This window comes from Rutilus rutilus, assembly GCF_951802725.1.
Source record: "Rutilus rutilus genome assembly, chromosome: 17".
NCBI lineage: Eukaryota > Metazoa > Chordata > Actinopteri > Cypriniformes > Leuciscidae > Rutilus > Rutilus rutilus.
The window spans coordinates 6,970,471-6,996,187 of record NC_140230.1 but is presented as its reverse complement, the minus strand read 5'-3'; the positions used below and the strand labels follow the sequence as shown (position 1 = coordinate 6,996,187).

The following is a 25,717-nucleotide window of genomic DNA, read 5'->3' as shown; positions in this document are numbered from 1 at the left end:
AAATGTGTCTTAGAAATTTAAAGCTGCAGTCCGCAGTTTTTCCTCTTTGTCGCCATCTCTGTTCGAAATCTGCAATTGCAGTTATTCGCGGAATAATCAACTTTACATGGGTTGTGCCTCGGCATGGCACAGCGCGGATGAATCCAGTGTTTTGAGGAGAATATGCTATAAATCTCCACCTCCAACATCCTCACACTCATAGCCCACTAGCCGAGACTCTTCTTTACGTGGACAGATGTGACGTAATGCCGCAAAGACATGCTCAAATTTCCCGCGGAAATCCACCAGTACCACTGGAATTAAAACATTATTACAAGCTTAACATTTTCGAGCTACGGCAAGCAGAGAGTTTTGAACACTGGCTGGTTATGTACTTGCTCAAAAATTTATTTGGGATACTTTTTAACCCAAAAAAGCTACGGACTGCAGCTTTAACTAAATAAATGACATAAGCAAATAAATTATTGTCAGTATTCAGCGGTACACTTTATCCATATTTCAAAGACATTAGATGTAATTGTAAAAATACATATAAAGATGTACTAAAGTCTTACTTAAGTGGATAAAAAAAGCTAAAGTTCAGCTAATTGCATTTAAAATGAATTTAAACTATTTAAACTATAAAACGTTTAATTGCAATTAACATTACATTCAGATCAAGTATATTATTTCCGTAATAAGTACTCCACTTAAAAGTACACTACTTTTCACCAAGGTGTGAAGAGAAAGAGAGTGAGAAAGAGACAAAGAAAAAAGAAGGAAAAGAAGAGACCAGAGACAAGAAGAGCCAGCGAATAAAAGAGATAGAGCAACAGTTGCAATATTCTTTTATCCCTTCCTTGAGCATGTGACTGTAACCCAACTGTGAGACATTCAAACTGACCAATCAGAAAATGACAACTTCCTCCTCTGTCCTAAAGTTGCCCCCTGATGTAGGTGGCCTTGATCACTATCAGCACCTCTGTGTCTTTAGGAATTACAAATGGCCCTTGGGGTAAGAAAGAGGGGGTTGAAAACTAAGGCAAATGTCTTTGTTCATTTTCAAATAACTTTGATTATTTTCAACCCTACAGTACTTTAAAGTAAAACTTTTAATTTGAAATGATTACAAAGTGCACTTTTAAAAATTTACATAAGTGTGTTAAACAGTCATGAAAGTGTACTCTCTTTAAAGCTGCAGTCGGCAAGTCTGGCAGATTGAGGGGACTTAGCCAAAATGTTGAATGTTTACAACTCGTATGCCCCTCCCCCACTACCACGAGCACCCTCCCATCGAGTTCGTGCTCGTCAGTGCGTGTGCACCAGATTTTCTACAGGTGTTTTCTTTTCCTTGGTTGCTTTGGACCTCCTAGCTCTGGTTGTTAACCGAGGAATTGGAAGCTTGTTAGTAGATTTTCTTTCCGCCATCCCGCTTCGTACAATCCAACACACCTGCGAACTTCAGGCGTGTGCATGTGATATTGTAACGTGCGCGAGGGGGGAGGGGGGGATCTGTGGCGTGTGCACGAACTGTGATTGACAGTCAGATCTCACACAGCCCTGCGCTGATTTGACCAGAAGAACCGGGAGCGGTGGATTTTTGCAAAACAAATAACAGGCTCTAGGTGGAGGTAGAAGCGCAGGTTTTTTTCTAAAACCGGCTGATTTATGTGGTTCTGTCGGAGCATATTGTCGGTTTCAGTGAATATGATCAAAAAAATCGTGCCGACTGCAGCTTTTAGTACTTTTACATTTTTTTTGCTCAACAGTCACAGTGGCTAGTGGTTTTCCAAAGTTACTAGCCACACATCATTTTCACTGGCCATGATTTTGACATCGATATCATGGGGAAAAACGGCCATATAGATATTTTTTTTATATTATCTCATAATTTGGCAGCAGGTTTAATAGGCTGCTGTCACTTTAAGAGCTAATGCACGGATCCATTATACTGTTACACATGCGTTTTCTATCTCAACTCTATATGTTCACTTAAAACTGACTATGTTTATGTGAATACTACTTGCCAAGACCAGCATTTTGACAGTATTTTGTGTGTGTTTGACATTTTAAGCACAATAAGAAGCAAAAAATGAAATCAATTTAGACTGGGAGGCGGCTTGAAAAGTGTAAGCAGACAATCTGCGGGAATGAGTAAAATTATTCGCAATACGCACAATCCCTTGTCGAAATTCAAACCCTGTAACAGCAACAATATTCATCCGTAGCAAGTGAAACGCGTGAGTCAGGGGAGGCGGGTTTGTGTGTCAAATCGCTGTCGGAGAGATCAGAGAGCGAGAAAGCGCAACTGGTATCGTGTATCTATACTGCAGAAAATGAGTATTGAAAGCATTCCAGATTGATTTTCAGTATTGATATGTAGGGGTACAACGGGGCTAAATGCACACCGTAAAAAAAGAAAGAATTGAACTTTCTCTTTAAGTGGCCTTTAATTTGTTTGTTTTTTTAAAAGTACTTTTAAGATTTGATGTACACTACAAGTGCACATTAAATACAATTAAGCGCACTTATTTTTCACAAGGGCACTCTCTGCTACATACATTACTGGTATAATTTGAAGTGAGTCACAGTAAATTGAATTACAGTGCTCTGTAGAGATGATGAGAAAGATTGAATGTGTCAGGATTTTGATCAGTGTTGGCCATAAACAGCACTTAAACTTTAAAACAGAAGTGTGTTACAATGTCACTAATCCAACTTCTGTTTTGTAAAACTGTCATCTGTTAAATGTAGATCATGGGATTTAAAGGAACAGTTCAGCCAAGTGAAAAGTATGTACATTTATTCACTCTAATATCATTCCAAACTTGTATGTTGTTATTTTCTGTTGTGGAACACAAAAGTGAGAAGTTTTGAAGAACCTATGAACTCGCAAAGTTCACTGTGACTTATGAACCTACAATCTCCAAAAAGCACCTTTAAAAGTATTTGGAGTTGCCAAAGTAGTTTTATGTGAAGAACAGACAGAAATTTAAGTTGTGACTGTTGAGCATCTTTCTCTCTGCTGTAGCTCTCAAATTATACATGGCATCTTTAGGCCGTTTTCACCTGGTATTAAGATGCGTTTTTGTCTATTGGATCACAAGTGGACGAATCTAAATATAGGTGTAAAATGTTTTGAGCTTGTCCACTTTTGACCACTTCCAGAGGTAGAAAACGCATTTGACCGGATTGCTCATGTGAAGCTCATGTGGTCGAATGTGTTCAAACAGCCGCAAAAGACCGTCTACTCTCCGTCTACTGACCTGATGCTTAAACATTATAGGAAGAGCTGTAGCCAGACAGGATTTAAACTTTGTCGGCTGAAGACCCAAGTTTGGTTGAAGATGAAAAACATACCAAGCACAGTGTTGCGGCTCTCAGTGCAGAAACAAAAGCTGCTGCTCTCCGTATGTTTTTCCGTCGTCTCCGGGCGTGTTCAATTGCATGAGTTTATTTTGTCCATTAGATCGAAAGATCTGAAAAAGTCCATACATTTACCCCCCATAGACCCTCCCCTCTAAGAAATCAGGACAGAAGTGATCGGAAGTGGACAGATTACAACACCAGGTGTAAACGGAAATGTGTCTCCGTCGTCCACTTGTGATCCGATCGACCAAAAACGCATCTTAACACCAGGTGTAAACAGAGCCTTAGACGTGCTACAGGCTGGACTCGAGTTAAATGAGCATTTGCCCTATACTCTCCTAATCTGAGGGGATTCTTCGACAAGCTTTTTTCCTTTATGCCTCTGTTCTAGCAAGTTTGACCAAACATTTGGAAACTCATTAACAATTCAAGACTCATTTTCTTAAATGAATTATGTTTAATCCCATCACGTTTGTCTGAATTCTGTAAATTCAATTCCTCATCTCCTGAGTGGTGTGGTGTTATTTTTCTGTGATGGATTGTGTGAGTGGAGCATAACAATGAAGGCCACATCTGGTTGAGCTTGTCCTCTCGGAGGGGTCAGCGAGAGGAAACACTCTCAGTGAAACACAGATCAGTGTCTCTGCGCACTTCACTAGCTGTACGGTACATGGAGCTCTAGTATAGAGGGATCAGTCACATGTCGTTTACTGCTCTGGTGATTGATAATGTCCATCAGAAATAGACCATGCTTAACCTCCTTGATTGATTCCATTGTTTGTTGATTGGTTTTTGGAATGTGGGAGTGTCACTCAAAAACGAATAAGAGCTTGCAGTCGATTGTAAGAAAGTGACAGGGTTTAAGTAGACTAAAAGTATATACTTAAGTGTGAACTTGAGTGGGTAAAAAAAAAAAAAAAATCACACTTAAGTTAATCTTTATCCACCGGTTTCACAGACAAAGCTTAGCCTAAGTCTAGTCCCAGACCAAAATCCATGTTTGAGCTGTTTTAACTGAAAGCAACTTGCACTGGCATATCTTAAAATATGGTACTTTTATAAAAGCTATTTAAATATCCTAACTGAATTGATGCCTAATCCTGAAACCAGGCCTATATGTAATTAAATGATATCGATAGATAAAAAACTTAAATCTTCTTTGAAATATGGTACTGCCAAATGTACTGACAAGCATTTGTGGTAAACTAAAATATACTCCTGGTCTGGTTAAAACCTTTGGACCCCAAATTTCAGAAGTTGCCAGCCGATGCTTTTCAGTGTATTTGTGCAATAGATGGTCAGATTCACAGATTTCATCAATCTATCAGACGGCGCCAACTCCTGCGAGGACTTCAGATGACGCAAACTCTTGAGTCAACAACACGCACCAATGCTACAATTTTCTTTATGTCATAATCATGTGTTCATTACTTCAATGAGCTCATTGCTTCTGCCTTACATTATTACATTGTTTAAATTAGTACAGCTAACTGTGATTTGTATATGTACATTTCTGAAATACATAACTTAGACAGTTTCCTCTGATAATAGATGACTCTAAATTGTAATGTGGACTCGTGCATTTTCTGTAAAGCTGCTTTGAAACGATGTGTATTGTGAAAAGCGCTATACAAATAATTGTGAATTGAATTGAATTGAACATCAGGAAGAAACCAGACTGCTATAATGAGCATTTCTGAGGAAGAACTACCCGTAATTCATGCGGTTGCCATGAGACGTCATCAAGTACTACGTTTGCTGCTGAGATATTTCCTCATTCGGACTACAAATGCACATTTCCCAATCATTTCTTTGCTGTCGACTGTGTAATCCTTCGCATAAACTGCAGCACTATTACATCATGTATGTGTGAGATAGGTTGTTTTTTAATGCATTGGTCCATGCATTTTCCTGACTGAGTGGTCTGTTACTATGACACTTCAAACCTGCAAAGTTTTGTGTTTTCAGAAACAACGAATCCTCCCATGCTGCGTCTTTTACAATCTTCCAGTGCTTCCGTCAGTAGCATCAGTGACCACATCCTTCCACTCTGCGTTCTCCATCTTAGTTCTCCGTGTTGTAAAGCCACTGAGTGCAGATTCAGGCTTAGCCCTGGAATACGTAAAACATCAAATGTACTGTCACCGTGTAGTTTCACAGTTTTAGTTTTTAATTTGACTATGGCCAGGAGTAGGCCTTAGTTCAATTAACACATTTTAGTAGCTTTTATAAACATGCCTTGGAAAAAAGCATTACTGGTGTGCATCTTGAGACAAAACAATGACACTGACATGTTTTAAGATATGTCAGTGCAAGTTGCTTTCGGTTAAAACACCTCAAACATGCATTTTAGTCTGAGACTTAAGCCTTGTCTGTGAAACCTGGGATATGTGTGTTAACATAGTCTGTGGTTGAAGCTCAGACTGTAGCCGTTTGATGTGAGGATTGTTCACGTCTGGAGCACAAACGCTGCAGGATGACGCACACACTGAACTTTAAAACTTTCAATTTGAGCTTGTGAAAAATTCTTAACCCTTAATATGAGTAATAGCCAGAAGCATCATGTTCATTCAGAAGCGCAGGTGGATTTTAAATATAACTTTGAAAATGAAGCTGCATGCTTATTGTAAAACCAAAAGCAGTGGCAGAAATCACACATTCACATGTTTGAATTTGGTCAGTACAATTGATTGTAAAAAAACAGTGTGAGTGAATGAATAGAGTTTTCCCCCTTTGATCATGTTTCCAGCAAGCGCTTGTAATAATTAGTCCACCAGTCACCACCACATCACACAAACCTCAGGTGCATCTGGGCAGATCACACACATCACATCTGCCTCAGTCTGATTTCAAGACCCCTGCCCTGTAATGCCATACAGCACACATGCTCTTCCTATTTAAAATGACAAAAATAACCATTCTAACTCAACATATAGGTTACAGATCAACTGTGGTCTGTTCTGAGGTTGTAACTTAACCAGTCACTCCACCCACTTGAGGCCTGTGATCTGTCATTATCTGATGATCTGTGTAAGTCGAGTGTAAATCCATCAGTATAGTTGTCTAGGAGCCAAAAACAGTAAAAGATGTTTTAAAACTGCATTGTATGAACATATGTCACTGTTTAACATGGGCCAGTACATGTACCCATATCAGATGTTATAACACAGTTGTGTTTGCAAAGGCAACACTGCTATTTTTGCTCATACTGAGGGTTAGAGGTTTAGAACAAACAATGTTCAGTGTGTTTGCCATCCTGCAGTGTTTCTGCTCCAGACACAAATGCTCCATTTTCACTTGCTGTAGCAAAAAATGGGTGAAAAAGGTCTCACTGAGACCTGAGCCATATCTAGAGCAGGGGTTCTCAACCTTTTGGACACTAAGACCCCACTTTTTCCAAGACCATTTTGGATGGATGGATGGATGGATGGATGGATAATTGTATGCATGGACAGACAGACAGACAGATGTACAGATAGACTCATCATCATCTTTGTGTCTTTGTGTTCAGCAGTATGTTGCAGTGGTTGAGTGAAGTGTTCTGGCAGGAGCGTCTGTGGTTCCCAGAGGGTTTGGGATGGGCTGACCTGGAGGACCGTGATGGGCGGATCTATGCGAAGGCACGGGATTTGTGGGTGGCATTGCCAATCGCCATCCTGTTTATGGCTATTCGACAGGTCTTTGAGAGGTGGGTCCAAAGCTACATCACTACACTCATCTTTCTTTTCCTATCTGTTTTCTCAGTTTTTCTCTTTTTCAGATATTTGATAAGCTTTGTCTCTTTCTCTCTCTTGGCCTCTGTCTGGCATGCTTATAAATAGGTCTTCAGTTCTATTTCTGTCGACATGCTTTCTCTTTAATGTCTTCTCTCCCTGCGTCACTCCCTTCGTTTTACTCTCTCTCTCTCTCTCTCTCTCTCTCTCTCTCTCTCTCTCTCTCTCTCTCTCTCTCTCTCTTTCTCTCTCTCTCTTATCCTAAGCTGTCTTTGCTTTTATCTCGTTTTCTTTCTCATTTATCCTGTAATTATTTTGTATTACTGTGAGTATCAAAGAGAAGGAAAAAGAGGCTGAATTGGAATCAATGCACTAAAATACAGAGAAATATATAATCTGCAAAGCAGCTCTCTAAAATTCCAACTAATAATCAAATAAGGGTCCAAAGGGTCAAATTTACCAATTCATTCAGTCATTTAAAATGCACAGTCCAAAAAAACAAGAAGACAGGAGCAACAGAAAACAGTGCATGAAAGTACAATAAATGGAATACATACAACAATGGTCCATTGACGATAAATATGGATAATAAAATGATCTATACGTAGATACTACTCTACCATTCAAAGGTTTAGAGTGGGTAAGATTTTTTTATGTTTTGAAAGATGCTCACCATGCTGCATTTATTTGATGAAAATACAGCAAAAACAGAAATATAGTAAAAAATTATTACAATTTAAGTGGTCAAAATGGTTGTCCCCTGTAAAGGTACGTGGAGGAATTTTTGGAGGAAATACATACTCAAAGCATGTTTTACGGAAGGGCTGGATAACCATCTGTATGTCTTCCTGTCGCCGGGAAATGATAGCACATCAGTAGCCCAGTACACCAATTATGTTCTCTGGCTGGATGGTTCTGATTTTGTTGTGGAGGAAATGGACGAGGAATGTGCTCGAGATCCAGCCCCTTTCCCGATTGCATTTGTCTATTCCAGTCCTCCCCAGGCCATAACCCAAATCCTCCACGGACCTAGAGCCCGAGCCCTGGAGCCTTAGCCCGCCACAAAGCCCATGCCTGAGCCCATCCTCGTCCTGGAGACCGAGCCCAACAAAAAGTCTGACCAGGTGTGTGAGCCGGCATCAATGTCCGTCCCAGAGAGTGTGTTAGTGTAGTTTATGGGCATGATGTGGAGCCTCACCTATACTCCCACCACTGAGGGTGAGCTGTGCATAACTTCCAAATAACTGTGTGAAGAATTGGAGGTTTTTCCAGGGCATCCCATCCACCCTGGTGTTCTTCAGTTCATCGGCCCCGCCTCCGCTGGTTCCCTTCAGTCCCTCTGCTTCTCTTCTGTTTGCTCCACTCTGCTCTGCGGATCCACCTCGGGTCTTCCGGCCTCCAGCTCTGCCTTGGCATGGGGACCCCCTGTCTCCGTTGACTACCTTGAACCATCACTCTACCTTGAACCGTCGACCATTCGGCTCCACCTTGTCTCCTCTCTCCCTCTGCTTCATCTGGTATCGTCGTCTTTATGGCTCCACTGGGATCCCTTGTCCTTCTGGCTACGCCATGGTCAGTCGTTGCTCTGTCTATGCCACGGACTTCCGGGTCTTTGGCTGCGCCTCGTCCCTCCACCCCTCCGGCTCTGTTTGCCTCCACCTTAAGGTCCTTGCACACTGAGTCCAAATTTTTCATATTCGTCATTCAGTGGCTCTGAATTGTCAAAACACCTCTCAAAATGCTTAGCTACGGATGCGAAAAACGCTCAAAATCAAACCCAATCCGAATTTTTTTATGACCGATGAAAAGTTTCCAAGGTAGTGTATAAACGTGATTGACACAACGTGAGGTCATATTTATTATATGCGAATATAATATTTATATTCTTTTAGTCTGCAAGGACCTTTAGTTCTCCAGCACCCTGGCTTCGCCTCGGCCTCCAGGACCTATGGTGTCGCCCGGTCTCTGTGTCTCCTCGGCTCCACCCAGGTTTCCAACTCTTCTGGCTCCACCGCTGGTGGTCGGATTTCTGACTCCACCTTGGCTCCTCACACCATCAGTTCTGCCGTGGGCCTTCATCTGGGCTATGCTATATGTTCCCTCCTGCCTTCATCCCCTTCCTGGCTCCTCCCTCCATCATCTCCTCCGTGGTGGTTCCCTCTGTCAGACCCCCCACCCCCACACACACACACACACACACATACACACACACACACACACACACACCCTGTCACGCTTCTCTCCAGCTCCATGTCCTCCTCCAGAGCCCCCACTCTACCTTCTCTGTTGAACTGTTGTTTTTGATGAATAGAAATTTCTAAATATATATATATTTTTTGTATCAATTTAATGCATCCTTGCAGAATAAAAGTATTAATTTCTTTTCAAAAAAATGTCCCTGTATGTTCAGATATGTTGCTACACCAGTAGCTTCTCTGTTGGGCATTAAGGAAACGGTCAAAAGGCGAGTTACACACAACCTAACACTGGAGTCCTACTTTTGCAACACAACTAAAAACCCCCCACAGGTGCGTACACTTCTAACTGCACTTATAAATTAATCACAAATTGCCCCACACTACCACAACAGCTTTCATTTTGTTTTTACCATCCAGAGTTCAGTTGAGAAACTGTGCAAGCAGACGGGATGGACAGAGCGACAGGTCCAGTGCTGGTTCAGGCGGCGCAGGAATCAAGACAGACCCAACCTTCTCAAGAAGTTTGGTGAGGCCAGGTAAAAACACATCAACACCCTGTTCTACACATGCACTTTCTATAGTCCTGTTACCGTGGACCATTTACAACAAGATGAGCTTTAGCTGCTAATGTGTGAGATTACATTACAGGCAGGTTTATTAAAAGTAATTTCTGTAAGTGAACTGCCCGTGTATAAGCTTGAGTCAATTCTGTATAAAAGGTGACTCTCTTCTGAAGTGTTCCCGCTGGTGTTTGGCACTTATTCAATTATTCATATGTTTAGTAAAACTTTTAAAGGCTCTTTCACATGCAGTGGTTTTCAATCCTGGTCTCGGAGGCCCACAGCACTGCGCATTTTTTTGACACACCCATCTCAATGTTTTAAAGCCTAATACATTGAATTCTATGGCTAGAAACTATGCATTCAGGATGTGCATAGTAACCAAGGAGGTTCTCTATGTGTAGCATTTCCATTCATCTCTATAGTGTGGGACCACCCTGAATAATGTCACTGATCAAATAGTGGTGAAAAAAAATCTAATTAGTCAAATTTATTTTTACAGAAACACTGAAACTGAAACTAAAGTTTTCACGTCTACTTTGACCCGCCCCCAAACACTGTAGTTTTAGCTGAGGCCTGGAAGAGTGATTCGTGTTGTCGACTGTGCTGTTTTCAGCACTGCAAATCCACTTTGATGTACTATACAAGGATGAGGACACGAGCTGGAATTGATACTGAAAACCCGACATCGTCATTACTGTTCACGTCACTGTGTATCAAGCTCTGAGGAAGCTGAAATTCAACTATGGTAATAGGCGTTTCGTTTCTAGTGCGCTGTAAGCGGTAGACCAATCTCAACAGAGAATGAATAGTTCAAACTAATAGTTCTCTTTGAGAAATGAGGTGATGTTTTTTTATCTTGAATGCATGTAAACCTGTTGTAGGAGCCCTCCAAAACAAAATCAGGAACCTTTAAAGCATAATAGGGTCACTTTAGATCTCATATAAGGCGTTTTATATTAACTTTTTAATGATATAATTATGTTTCTCCTCTAATCCGTTGTTAAAATATAATAATTTGAATGGTGGCTATAATAAAAACTTGTTTTCATGATGGAATTTTTTCAAACATCAAGACAACAGGTTGTCAAAATATAATAAATATGTAATATAATGCTTATATTTATCAAACTGCTGCTCTCTAGGGTTAAAGGGTTAGTTCACCCAAAAATGAAAATTCTGTCAGTAATTACTCACCCTCATGTTGTTCCAACCCCGTAAGACCTTCGTTCATCTTCGGAACACAAATTAAGATATTTTTGATTAAATCTGAGAGCTGGATCACTCCTCCATAGACTTCTAGGTGACCGAAACTTGCTGGCTCAGAAAAGTTATTAAAGAGATCGTTAATATAGTCCAAGTGACTCCAGTGGCTCAATCTTAAGTATATCAAGCGACGAGAATACTTTTTGTGCGCAAAAATCAACAAAAATAACGACTTTATTCCACTATTCATTTCCTTCTCTCTGGGCCTCGAGTGAGTTCACATAGTGTTTTTGAGCAGCGCGTAATTTCGGTGCATCACTAACTTGTAATATAATGAAATATTTGTCTTATGTTACAGTACTTGAAGAACATTTATGCACAGCTTTTCTTTAGAATGACCATAAATGGAAAAAAGACCCCATAATGGTGCTGTTACAGCATCTACCAGCAGCGAATAACTGGACCGTACTAACTAAACTTAACCTTGACCCTTTTGTTCTTTCATAGCTGGAGATTCGCCTTTTATCTTCTCGCCTTCATTGGTGGTCTTGTTGCACTGATAGATGTAAGTCATTTGCAGTTTCAGCCTGTTTTAACTCTCTGAGTTTATTTCTTCTGCTGATTTATTGCATAACACAATCCTTCCTCTCTGTCTCTTTCTCTAGAAACCCTGGTTGTACGATCTAAAGGAGATGTGGAAAGGGTTCCCCACTCTCGTGAGTTATATCTCCTTTATAAACATGACACACTAAAGACAGACATCATGTAGAGCTGCTAATTTTTTAAAGGGCATCTTGTCATTTCCAGCGAATGGAATATATTAGACAGAACCTACAACAATTAGAAACAAACTTAACATACTGCATATATGGTGAATAAGAACCAAGCATTTGAATAGGAGCTTTTTTATCTTTTTTTTTTTTTTTTAGCACCCATAAAGTTCAAAATAAAGAGAGAAACCCTTGTGAAAAAAAAGTTTGCTTTGGAATACTGGAAATAATATACTTTAAAAGAACATACTTAAGTGTGAACAATGTAATGTTGTACATGTAATATTGAATAACACACTGCAGTTAAAATTATAAAGTACTTTACATGTGCTTTTGTATATTAGTAAACACATCAAATAAGTGTACTTCTTTAACGACAAAAGATTATTAAAACACATTTAAAATGTACTTTAAAGTAAACCTTTTAATTTCACATTATTGCAAAAGTGTACTTTGTAAAAATGCATTTAAGTCTGCTAAGAAACAGTCATGTAAGTGTACTCTCTTAAACTGCACTTAAGTGGCCTTATATTTCATTAATATTATATTATCTGCAAGTACAGTAGTTGAAGTACAATGATAAATGATACCGTAAAAGTGATAGAAATTCTTTGATAAAGGTTTTGGTCATACTACCCACTTTTACTCACGTAATATGATTTGTTTCTAACTGAATTTGCAGCCAAGTCTGTTGATGATAAGCCATTAGATTAGGATAATTTACTCATTATTTGTAAAGCTCATGTCATCAAATGTCAGATTGCTGAAAGCTCTGAGTCAGTGAACCGTATCTCTCTCATTCAGACCCTCCTGCCGTCTCAGTACTGGTACTACATGCTGGAACTGGGTTTCTACACCTCGCTTCTTTTCAGTGTGGCATCTGATGTCAAACGTAAAGTAAGTCTGCCATAAGTCATACCGTCATCATATCACACTGCAAACCTCATCTTTGCATCTCAATTAATCGTTTTATTCAAACACCTAGTTATTGTTATTTGAGCAGAACAGTATTCAAAGCAGCAGTTTATGGGAATCATTGCAGGCTGTTTTGTTTTTGCGGCAAGGTTGATGACAGATGTTTAGAATATGTTTCCATGTGCTACTTATAGTAAAAAAAAATCTTGTGCAACTCTCTGACATTAGAAAAAGGAAAACCTTTATACACATTTACATTTGAACCTGAATTTGTGGAATTATGACGCAAAAAAAAAGTGAACCGAAACTTGCCTGTTGAATATTGTAGTGGTAATTTTAATAAAATATTTTTAAATGATTGTGAATATTTATTGTTGTATTTTTAAAAATGCTATTGTGTGTTAAAATGTTTCCTTTTGAATATTTACAGATTAAATATGCAACCATGTTGAATTGCAGCCCCAAAAAATGCAAGCCTCGAAAATACAATGCATAAAAAATGCAAGCACTGTTAATGCAATGCATTATTTTGTCATTTGCAACTCAGTGCAAGACAACATGCTTTTTCAAAGACATTTGTCATTATTTTACTTCCATATGGAAGTTAAAAACTGTGATGTGGACTTTTAGACCACCACCTTAGCTTTTAAGGGTTAATTTATAGTGTCAAGTCACCTTTATTTATATAGCGCTTTATACAATACAGATTGTTTCAAAGCAGCTTTACAGAGATAACAAGAAAATGCATTTCTGCTGTTGTTCAGCTGTCAGTTGAGTGTTGATTAAGATCCTTTACAAAGGTCATCAATTATTAAATTAGTTCATTTAATCTATAAAGCACTTCTTCAAAAAAAATGATGTCACCGTCCAGCTCAGTTCAGTTCTCATACAACAGCGTCAGTACAGTCATATAAATGATATTGTTGAATATTAAGGGCCCTATCATACACCCAGCGCAATGCAGCGCCAAGTGCGACACAAGTGTTTTCTGCTAGTTTCAGCCCGACGCAGTTATCATTTTCATGTCCTGCGCCACGTTGTTTAAATTGCAAATGCATTTGCGCCTATTTATGCGCCCAAGGGCTGCTGGGCTGAAAACGAGGTGTGTTCAGGCGCATTGTTGGCGTGGTGCTATTTTGAGGGAACTGAAATAAGACTGCACCATTGACCAACACATTTTTTTTTTGTTATTTAAAGAGCGCTTTAGTATTGTGTACCTATAGGCGGGTCCACAAATGCGTATTACACACACAGGGCACACAGCACACAAACTAGCCAAATATTAAAAATAAAAGGATTACAATGTAAAAGATTAATATTGTGTACATAAAGATATGGTGTAATCCGGCTTGTCCCGTAGATGATCTGCTTGCACGCTTTTACCTCGCGCACGAGCAGATCCGTTTGCGCTCTGGAGACGCGTTCAGTTTTTCCGCTTGCAAATTCCGGCATGTAAATAGAAATCTTTAAAAACGAAATAGCGAAGGGAATGGGAGATGAGAATCTGGTTGGTTTTTTTGCATGTTACGCCCAAAACACACCCATTACTCATTAAGAGAATAGGGACAACCCTTTTAGACCATGCGCCGGGAGCGCCGACCATTTTTCCCGTCGTTAAACTAGCAAAAATGGATTCGGACACGCCCTAAGTGCACTTTTGCCCTGTCAGAAATGGCTCTTGTGGTCTCTGCTGAGGATCAGTGCCGATGGCTGTCATGTCGACGATGCCTTCACAGGGGATTGTCTAGTAGACACGGTCTTTGCTGACATTCAGGGCTGCGTTGTGGTCGTGTCTTGGCGCAGGTCCACCATCTGATCTGGATATGGCCCGGATCCGGCTGACTACGGTAACCGCGGGATAAGGATGAGACAGACTGATATTAGCGTAGATGCCTTTCTTCTTACGATGTAATAATGAGTACATTGGGTGTTATAGGAAGTGTTCCCGGTTCCGGTTGACGTAATTTATGCAGCCTAACAATCCGTTAAGGGATTTGAATAATAGAAATGTATAATGTGTGATGTGTGTGCCAGGTTAAAGAGATGTGTTTTTAGTCTAGATTTAACTGACAAAGTGTGTCTGCTTCCCGAACAAGCCTTGGAAGACTGTTCCAGAGTTTGGGTGCAAAATAGGAAAATCCTATTTATATGCAGTTGATATTCTGGCCAGAATTTTGAAATTGCAATAGAAGTGAATGACTTTAATGAGTTAAGAGCTTGCTCAAGTACTGAGGAGCTAAACCATTTAGTGCTTTGTAGGTAATTAGTACGATTTTAACATGCATGTGATGTTTAATAGGGAGCCAATGCAGTGTTGACAGAACGGGGCTAATATGGTCATACGTCCTGGTTCTAGTAAGAACTCGAGCTGCTGTATTTTGGACCAGCTGGAGTTTGTTTATTAGAGAGTTAGTTCACCCAAAAATGAAAATTCTGCCATTAATTACTCACCCTCATGTTGTTACAAACCCGTAAGACCTTCGTTCATCTTCTAAACACAAATTAAGATATTTTTGATGAAATCCGAGAACTTTCTGACCCCCCCAGTCCATGTGACTACAGTGTTTCAATCTTAATGTTATGGTGAAGATCTGAAGGTCTTCCAGGTTTGGAACACCATGAGAGTGAGTAATTAATGACAGAGGGCAGGGCAATCACCCAGTAGAGTATTACAACATAATTGACAACATGTCATAATTTATATATATATACAGTATTAATATGGAAGAATACGGTTTTACAGATGCTAGAAACGTGGCTTTCAAATGAAAGATTGGTATCAAAGAGCACACCCAGGTTCCTAACTGATGACGAAGACTTGACAGAGCATCCATCAAGTGTTAGACAGTTTTCTAGGTTATTACATGCAGAGGTTTTTGGTCCAATAATTAGAATCTCTGTGTTTTTTTTTTTCAGAATTAAGTAGAAGGAAATTACTAGGCATCCAATTTTTTATATCCAATTATGCATTCCGTTAATTTTGTGAATTGGTAAGTTTCGTCAGGGCGTGAAAAAATATAAATGCCATGCTTCCTAATGATATCTCCCAAGGGTAACATGTACAGGGTGAAAAGCAAATGGTCCTAGTACTGAACCTTGCCGTACTCTGTACTGAACTTGTGATCAATATGAAACCTCTTAATTTACTGCTACACATTGGTAACAGTCAGATAAATATGATTTGAACCATAAGTATGATTTGAACCATGAACCATACATCAAATGCAGCACTAAGATCCAGTAACACTAATAAAGAGATATAACCACGATCGGATGATAAGAGCAAATCATTTGTAATGGATGAAATCCTCACAGATTCCATTTCTTTCTGAAAAGGAACACAGTTGTGATTGTTGTTGATTTTGGCGATTTAACAAGTTTAGACAATTCTTCCTCTCCTTTAGCAAAGAATGAATGGAATTGTTCCTCAGGGAGTCTATGACATGACATCTGATACGGTTGCATGGTTATAATTTTCTCTCTAATAGTATCAATCTTGCAAGTAAAGAAATTCATAAAGTTGTTACTGCTGTAGTGCTGTTCTGTTTGGAAACGTCTGAATTTGAAGCCTTATTGCTCATTAATTTAGCCACTGTATCAAATAAATACCTAGGGTTGTGTTTGTTTTCTTCTAAGAGAGTCGAAAAGTAAGCAAATCTAGTCGTTTCTAAGGCATTTCTGTGTGCTATAACACTTTCCTGCCACGAAATGCGAAATGCCTCTAGTTTTGTTTTCTTCCAGTTGTGCAAAGTTTTTTCAGGTTGCTCTCTTGAGGGCGCGAGTGTGCTCGTTATACAATGGTGTTGGGCTATTTTCATGCAAGTGCAAAGGAGCAACCATGTCCATGTCATAGTTTCTGTTCAAATATATGTTAATATTCACACAAATCCACTCAAGGAGGGTGGAAAATGGTCATTATAAACAAAATTATGAAAGATAAATTGACTAACATAATGGGCCCTATCTTGCACCCAGCGCAACTGACTTTGTACACCGACGCATGTATCATTCCTATTTTGCACCTGACGCACAGCAGACTTTTCCCTCCACAGACGCACGTCGGTAAATTAGGGAATGAACTTGCGCTCCCGGGGGCGGTTCAGCGAAAAGAGGAGGTGTGTTCCGGCGCTAACGTTCCCTGGTGCTATTTTGCAGTTTCAGAAAACAATTCTGCCACTGACTTTAGACCAGGTTTTTCCTGGTCAGTGGCGGAATTGTTTTCTGAAACACAAAAACGTTTTCAGTGATGCGTTTTTTTATAGCATGCTATTTTAAGGGTGCATGCTTGGCCATAATGTAGCGTGTGCACAACGCGCATACACTTTGCTTCTCATATCTACACACAGACGCAGCAATTGCCATTTTTGCAAACCATACATATAATTACAAGGAAAAATATACCACACGAGGGAAATCATTGTAGTGTTCATGAAGATGTGAAAAAATAGGCATAAATCTAGCTTACACATTTACCATAATGATTATAGGCCTACGCCTGTTTAACCGAAGCTTATTTGGATGTGTTTCTCCCATCCCCATACAATGTCACTTCTCTGTCTTTTATGGCCCTGACGAGAACATCGGTCTCCTCGGCTGTGAAGCGCTCCTGGCGTGCGCCTGGCAAATCCGCCGTTATAATAGTAAACCGGCATGGAACAAGCGCGCATGCTCTTCAAGGGAATGTGAGATGACGCTCTGATTGGTTTATTTCACGTTACGCCCAAACCACACCTATGAGTAATGTAGCTACTTCAGACCAACCCATTTTAGATTTGTGTTGAGCGCAAGAGTCATTTAGCCCGCCGGTATAATAGCAACAGCGCCTGATAAACAACTGAAATGACTGTTCAAACACATGAAATGTATTAGCTGTGTGTAATTTAAACTAGTGAGTCAGGGATCATGATTGAGTTCCTTTTTATTGCACTGTTTTCTTTATAATGAATCACATTAAAATGAGAGGCGTAGTATGAACATCTCATAATGGTATAATGATATCAGTGTTATCTTACGCTTTCTTCCAGGACTTCAATGAGCAGATCATTCATCATGTGGCCACCATCATACTGATCAGTTTCTCCTGGTGTGTTAATTACATCAGAGCGGGAACGCTCATCATGTTCATGCATGATTCAGCTGACTATCTACTAGAGGTGAGTAGAACAACCAGAGACAGACACCCAATGGGACGTCAATGTGATATTGTCAAGAGAGTGGACTAGGATAGATGTTGTGTATATTAGTGGTTAAAGATCTGGACATATTAGTTGTGCAGATCAATATATTAGAATGATTTCTGAAGGATCATGTGACACTGAAGACTGGAGTAATGATGCTGAAAATTCAGCTTTGCATCACAGAAGTGAATTACCCTTTACAAAATAGATTTAATTAGGAAACAGCTTTTTAAAATTACAATTATATTTTACAATATTGTCGGTTTACTGTATTTTTGATCAATTGAATTCAGCCTTGGTGAGCATAAGAGACTTTCAGAAACATTACAAAAATCGTATAGACCCCAAACTTTTGATTTTGGATAAAGAACTCATGACATGTATATCAGTAGAAAAACCATTTCTGTCTCCCTCTACCTCTTCTATACACATCAGTTTCTCTCCCTCATATCATCTCTCTCTCTCTCTCTCTCTCTCTCTCTCAGTCAGCAAAGATGTTTAACTACGCGAGATGGAAGAACGCATGCAACTACATCTTCATCCTGTTTGCTGCGATCTTCATCGTCACACGCCTCTTCATCTTCCCTTTCCGGTACACATCTCATCTGTCTCTCTCTCAATTTCTTCACACACACACGTTGTCATCACCAGTTTCGATTATGATACAGTTGTTCTGTGGATATAAGATAGATTATACTTTATAAGTAAAGCCAGGTGTTAAATTGTTTGATTGAGAACAAAGACAAAGAAGTAAGTGTGTGTAATACTGTAAAACATTGCAAATTAGTATGATGCCTTAGAAGGCAGCTGCCTATGTAGGCAGTAGACAGCAAGGCAGCTCACTAGGTTTTGCAACAGAGCTAATGTAACATGGCAGGAGAACAGTTCTTACTCGTCATAAAGTGAAAAAGTATGACTTTAATCAAAAACAAAACCACAAAATACAAACAAAAAAAAAGATAAAAAATCCTTTGAATTCCATATACCTATGGTTTTATGCAATGGATATGTTTTACTTGTGTTGTCTTATACACCTTAAACACAAGTTTAATCCTAAAGTCTGACCGAAAGAAGTCTAAACCGGTCTCAACGTGTATATTCAAATAGGTAGGAGCGGCAAATAGAGAAACATAACAGGAATTAAACATCAGAATAAACATAAGAAATAATATAGAAAATACATAAATAGACATGAATACAGGAATATAATGTGCATTACAAAATAAAAATATAGAACAGCACCTTAAATTTACTGTTACCTCAAACAAACAACAAGAAGCAAAGAAATGATAATCAATATACAAACTGTTCAGATTGGCTCTTACAGTTGGTGTCACATAACCAGGGCTTGACATTTTAGCAGTGGCGTGTAACACAATCACTAGCCACATTTTACAGGCTGAATTTTTATATTCAGTTAAATAAATATATGCACTGCGGGTTTCAGAGTGAAGTTCGACATGCCTGCAGGTTACGTGTTTCTTCCAGCGGCTCAGAGCGGCTCCGTTCACAGTAAATGCTGCTCCACACAAACTCAGTCTCTGTTTGCTGTTTGTTTAGGTTAAAGTGCATTTGGGAACGCATAAAGTCTGAGGCGTTATCATATACATGCGTCTCAGCAGCTCGGTTGATAAACTCTCTGTATACTCTGTGAGTTTGGGTTGCTTATTACGTTCATCTGGAAACGCAACATGCGTCATTTCACCGTCATTTCACATTTCACATTTCACCATCATTTGTAACCCTCAGCCAACACAGAATACATTAATATTTTTCTGAATATGCGAATTTTCAAAAAGTTGTCGGCACGATAGCCTCATGGGCAGCGTGCTGACATATGGCGCCGTTGTGCTTCAGGTGACCCGAGTTCGAATCCCGGCTCGTGGACCTTTCCCGATCCCGTCCCCCGTCTCTCTCCCACCTCGCTTCCTGTCCACTCTATACTATCCTATCACAATAAAGGCAAAAATCATCAAATAAAAAATAATGTACAAAAGTTGATTGTTTATATAATGTAATTACTTGCTTTTGATACATTATTTTAAGCCATTTTAAAGGGGTCCTATTATGCTTTTTCACTTTTTTTTAACTTTAGTTAGTGTGTAGTGTTTCTGTTTGAGAATAAAAGATCTGCAAGGTTACAAAGCTCAAAGAGAGATATTTTATTTAACAGAATTTACTTTTCAAGAACTACAACGAATAACTCGTTTGAACTACAACACATTTTTTTCCGGGCTTTGTGAAGTCATAATGTTACTCATTTAAATAATCCCTGCCCACGGGATATGCCAAAAAAAAGGGTGTGTGGCCTGGTTGAGCTGCATTAGAGAAGACAGTAGCCTCTTTCACACATACAGTCTTTACTGTAAATTACCGGTAACAGATCATGTGTGAACTGGACCTTTTGAAATATACGGGAAGTTGTAACATTAACGGAATTTTGCACGTACGAGGTCAGAACGCGCTGATGTAAGAAGTTATATGGGCCAATCAGAAGCCGTTTGAAAGAGCAACTCTGGGCCATTCATAAAATTATGACGCGTTTACTCAGCACTGTTTACAAATGTCTTCAAATTGGAGTGATACTGAAACTAAAGCGCTTCTCCTCGTCCGGGCGGATAAAGAGGTTTGGCAACAAAAGTTAGAGATACTATCACGTATGATAAAATAACTAGCCTTCTCCTGGAACAAGGCATAAAGTTCCAGTTAATGACATCATCACAGAGTTGACCAGTGTTTTGGGACTGATGTGTGAATGGTCTATTACCGGTAAAAAACCAGAACGCCGTTGCTTGTGTGAACAGCACATTTTTGAATTTACCGGTAAATCCGTTCTGCCAATTTTACGGTAATTTGCCGGGATTGCTGTGTGAAAGGGGCCAGTGTTGTCGCTTTTAAAGAGACGCTTTTGTAAGATGGTTCACCGCTCCTTAGGTTTTACTGTTACTGTTTGTGTTACCATAGTTTCCCCACAAGTATCGTGATTAAATGGTGGATTCGGGTGGTCACCCCTCTGCCGGGTTATGGTAAGGGGCGTGACATTTCCCGAACACGCACTTAGTGCTGCCAATCTGGACAACATTGGGCCAGCTGACCAATCACAAAACATTTCACATTTCAGAAGGAGGGGCTTCATCTAAACCGAAACTAAGCGGCGTGTTCAGGCCAGACTGGGGAGAGAGGTGCTGTAATAATGTAAAATATGTGAAAAAATATGTTTTTTGAACAATCAAGCATGAAAGCATATTCTAGTATACTACCCCAAACACAATATCAAGACTTCATAAAAGGGCATAATCGGACCCCTTTAAAGGCTATGGTTTATTGGTCTATTTTTACTACCACACAAAAAAATATATTATCCAGTTACTTGATTAATCGTCAAAATAATCGACTGATTACTCAATGACCAAAATAATCATTACTGGCAGCCCTAGATTAGTTAAAACCCGCATTGTTTTGCATTTTGTAACATTCAGTGGAATAAAAGACCATTTTTCCAGTCAAATATCCTCATTGAAGATTAAGCATTAAAATATTGTCTCGTCTTGTCTTCATGTATCTTCTCATCTCGTGAGCTAGGTGTATCATCACACCCCTAATGAAAGGCAATTTCTCAACAGCAAAAGTGTGGCCAGTGAAAATACTGAGTGGTTATTGAGGAAACAACTTAATGTCAAGCCCTGCATATACAGTAACTCATGTGTTTCTGTCTCTCTCACAGGATCATGTACTGTACGTGGGTGTATCCCGTGACCCTGTACCCTCCTTTCTTTGGATATTACTTCTTTAACGGGCTGCTGATGGTTCTGCTGTGTCTGCACATCTTCTGGGCCGCTCTGATCATACGCCTGGCCTTCCGCTTCTTGAGCAGTAATGTACGTCTGTGTGAATTCAGTTTTATCAGTAACAGATAAACAGTGTTTCCGTTTATCTCATGAAAATAGTGCAAGGTTGTACACATGGGAGACCGGGGGTGACTAAACACACATTTGAGAAAGGCAAATTCTCTGTAAAGTACGACTAACATATTTTCAATTACCAGTTTGGTCCTTAGTTTATTAGTTCAGGATCAGCAGATCTTAAAGAGAGATTCTTACATTTGTATTCCCACAGCATAAAATAAATAATAAAAATAACACTTAAATAAATACACAAATGCATGTGAATTTAAATATATCTATTAAAAATTTTTATATAATTTAGATTAGTGTTTTGCATCACAACTGTTAGGCCTACTATATACATGACTGAAACTCTCCTTATTTTTATTATTATCTGTATTATAATTTAAATAATTATATTGTAGGATCATGACTTATGTCTTGACTTATTGTCATGACTTATGACTTACAGTGGTGGTCAGAATTGATGGCACCCCTGATAAATATGATAAAAAATGGCTGTAAAAAATAAATCTGCATTGTTTATCCTTTTGATCTTTCCTTCAAAAAATGTGCAAAAATCTAACCTTTCATTGAAGTAAAAGAATTGAAAGTGGGGGGTAAATCACATTATGAAATAAATGTTTTTCTCCAAAACACGTCGGCCACAATTGTTGGCACCCCTATCATTTTTTATGAGAAAAATATCTCTGAAGTATATTCCCATTAGCACACCAGGGTGACTAGGAACATGAAATTGTCCAGCTATGACTTCTTGTTTCACAGGAGTTTAAATATGAGGAAACACAAAGGCCAAATTCCCTGAATCATCCATCACAATGAGTAAAACTAAAGAATATAGTTCTGATGTGCAGCAAAAGATTGTTGAGCGTCATAAAATAGAAAGTGACTGTAAGAAAATAGCTAAAGAATTGAAAATCCCCATTTTGACCATCAGGGCAATAATTAAGAAGTTATAATCAACTAAAGATGTTACGAATCTGCCAGGAAGAGGACGTGTGTCTATATTGTCTTAATGGACGGTGAGGAGGAGAGTTTGAGTGAACAGAGAAACAAGACACTTTAGCATACTAAAGTACATACTTAAGTGAGAACTGAATGTAATGCTTTTAATTGCATTTTAATTACAATTTAATGAAAATGTATTATAGTTATAATTTATATTAAATGCAATTAGCTGACATTTTTTGAACGACTTATGTAGGACTTAAGTACATATTTATATGTTATTTCATAACTTATATTGTCTTTAAAATATGGTAAAAGTGTTCTGCTGAATGTACTGCCATTTATGGTAAGCTAATATATACTTTAATGTAGTTTCTATTGAAACTAGTGTCATTTTTTGAAGGTTACACTTTATTTTAAGGTGCCTTTGCTACACTGTAAAAATACATTTAAATACTGAGTAATATTAAGCAACTACATGCACTTACTATAGGGTTAGGGTAGGATTAGGGTTTGGTTGAGGGTTAGTTGCATGTAATTATGCATAATTTACTGTTATTTCTATGGTAAGTACATGTAACATATGTAACAAGGACACTGTAAAATAAAGTGTTACCGAAAAGTGCCACGGTTTTAAATATATTTGTAATTACACATTTGTAATGATGTAGTTTGAATTTAGTATGTTTAAAATATATTAACTTTAAATGTCATTTTGAATAACACACTACAGTTAATACAGTTAAACACATTTAAGTACACTTAAAAAGTGCACTTTAATAATATCAGAATAAAGGTTTTCTTTAAAGTACATTTTATATCATTTTGTTTTAATAATATTTTGTTGTGCTTTAATTAATATTGTATTATCTGCCAGTAGTTTTAAAAAAAAAGAAGAAGATTTGAAGCACACTACAAGTGCACATTCAATACGTTCTTAAAGGGATACTTCACCGATTAGCATTAAGCTTTGTATCAGTAGAAACCCGGTAGTATTTTCGAGTGACCGTGCTTCCCTCCCTCATGTCCCCCTGAGACGAGAGATTTCTGTATTGTGTGTCTGGAAAAAAACCTCTGATGTCGCAAAAATCGTCATTCAGCTCATCAGAGGCTTTTTCTGTCCAGAGGCGAGAGACTACAGCCAGTAGGAGGAGCTCGTCCCGCATGTGTTCAACCCGCCCATAGGGGGATCTCACCATAAAACGGCGTCTTTTCAGTTTCGAGTCGACTAGTAGCCTAGTTGTATCATTTCTTCCGATACTGCCCTCTGTAACCGGTAGGCGTGGCTTGGGAGTGGCCTCGTAGGGCAGCGGAGCAAGTGCATTCTGGGAGTTGTTGTCTTTCATCCACATGAGCCAAAAATACATTTTCTGGCTTTTCTCAGTCTAGAAGGCACCAACTTCTAAAATAATTACACATTTCTAATACATAAAATACACATTCATCTTTCCAGCGGTGAAATATCCCTTTAAGCACACTTCTTTTTCACTGTTTCATGAGTCATTATCACATTTATGCTTTTTTTGTGTGGAATTGGACAGTTGGTCCGTGAGCTGTGTGAATATCACACGTTTTGTTCCCTGGAAGATAGACAGTCATACAGGTGACAGAAGTTTCCATCCCTTTAAATCGGCTGTCTTTCTGTCTTTGTGATTTCCTCTCCTGTTCTTACCCAACAGTCGTCGGTTGAAGACGAGAGGTCCGATAGAGACGAGACGGAGTCGGAGTCGGAAGAGGAGATGAAAAACGGAGAGATAAAGAAAAACGGACCAGCTCAGAATGGTCACGCGACATATAACAACAACCACTCTAAAACAGAGTGACGTCCTGAGAGGACAGGAGAAGTGCTCAGAAACACAAACCCTCCTGAAGCAGAACAGAGAGGAGTGGAGAACAGAGGAACAATCCCAGTTTTACCAACAGATAATCGCTTTGTACACTACAGAGTACAAACACGCACACACACACACACTTACAGTAACAGTCATCACATGAACACAGGCACATCGATCCCAAGTGCCAAACAGAGAGCAATGCTGCCTTACAGGAGCAGATCACCTAAAAATCAATATCAGTTACTGATGTTGTTCCAAACCTCTATGAGTTATTTATAGCAGAAGGTCCAAACTGCTCTTGCCTATAGAATGAAAGTCAATGGTGACCACAGTAGTCAAGCAAGTCAGTCTCGAAGTTGTTGTACGACTTGAAATGAAGCGCTCATGTCGCGCGGACTTCTTTTATTGTGCATTTTTGTGCATTCTAGAGCTAAATTTTATTGTATGGAAGAGAGCAGCTCAGACATTATGCTAAACTTTAGTCTTTTATGTCCTAAATAAAAAAAAAGCCATGTGGGTTGTGGACAACATGACAGCAGAACACTTATTTTAGGTGAGCTGTCCCTTTAAATAGTGCCTTCCTTTGCTCTTTTTCATGCCTTGCTTTTCTCGTGGGTTTCTGCAATCTCTTTCCTATGGAATAAAAAATATTTTGTCTCACAATTCTGACTTTTTTCTAGTTTATTTCGTGCAATTTGGACTTTATGACTCGCAACTGTGAGTTCACATTTCTTTGCGTGAAATAAAGTCAGAATTGTGAGAAACTCGGAATTATGAGAAATTAAGTCAGCATTGTATGAAATAAACTCGCAATTGCAAGTAAAAAGTTTATATTTCACAATCTCTTTTTTTTTTTTCTTATCAGAATTATGAGAAATAAACTCGCAGTTGCAAGTTATAAAGTTCTCTCAGAATAGCGGCGCTGGTTCCGGGAGTATTCTTTCCATTAAATCCCATAGGAATTTTTAAAAAGTCTTTGTTAAAGCGCTATAAGCCATGAACCAAGCCAGCCAGCTATGAGCTGAATAATAACATTACAAATACAAACTTTGACTTTAAGCACAAAAGTATTTGAAAACTTCACAGCTTTAGTGACAGAAACAACTACAATCCCATGATGAAGCATTGTGAACAGCATAATC

At 38.9% G+C, this 25,717-nt stretch overlaps 1 protein-coding gene across 2 annotated transcripts in view; it reads left to right on the top strand.

Moving 5' to 3' along the window:
- cers2b (ceramide synthase 2b) overlaps positions 1-25,717 on the top strand; it is a 41,001-nt gene extending 15,284 nt beyond the window's left edge. The window contains exons 2-11 of one of the 2 annotated variants that reach the window (XM_084385850.1): positions 6,860-7,036; positions 9,472-9,589; positions 9,677-9,795; positions 11,533-11,590; positions 11,691-11,741; positions 12,600-12,692; positions 17,735-17,863; positions 18,373-18,479; positions 21,612-21,765; positions 24,420-25,717. In XM_084385850.1, the coding sequence (XP_084241976.1) occupies positions 6,864-7,036; positions 9,472-9,589; positions 9,677-9,795; positions 11,533-11,590; positions 11,691-11,741; positions 12,600-12,692; positions 17,735-17,863; positions 18,373-18,479; positions 21,612-21,765; positions 24,420-24,563 (1,146 nt within the window). In that variant the 5' untranslated portion in view covers positions 6,860-6,863 and the 3' untranslated portion in view covers positions 24,564-25,717. The remainder of the gene's footprint in view (positions 1-6,859; positions 7,037-9,471; positions 9,590-9,676; positions 9,796-11,532; positions 11,591-11,690; positions 11,742-12,599; positions 12,693-17,734; positions 17,864-18,372; positions 18,480-21,611; positions 21,766-24,419) is intronic. The other variant, XM_084385851.1, reaches the window with a different exon arrangement.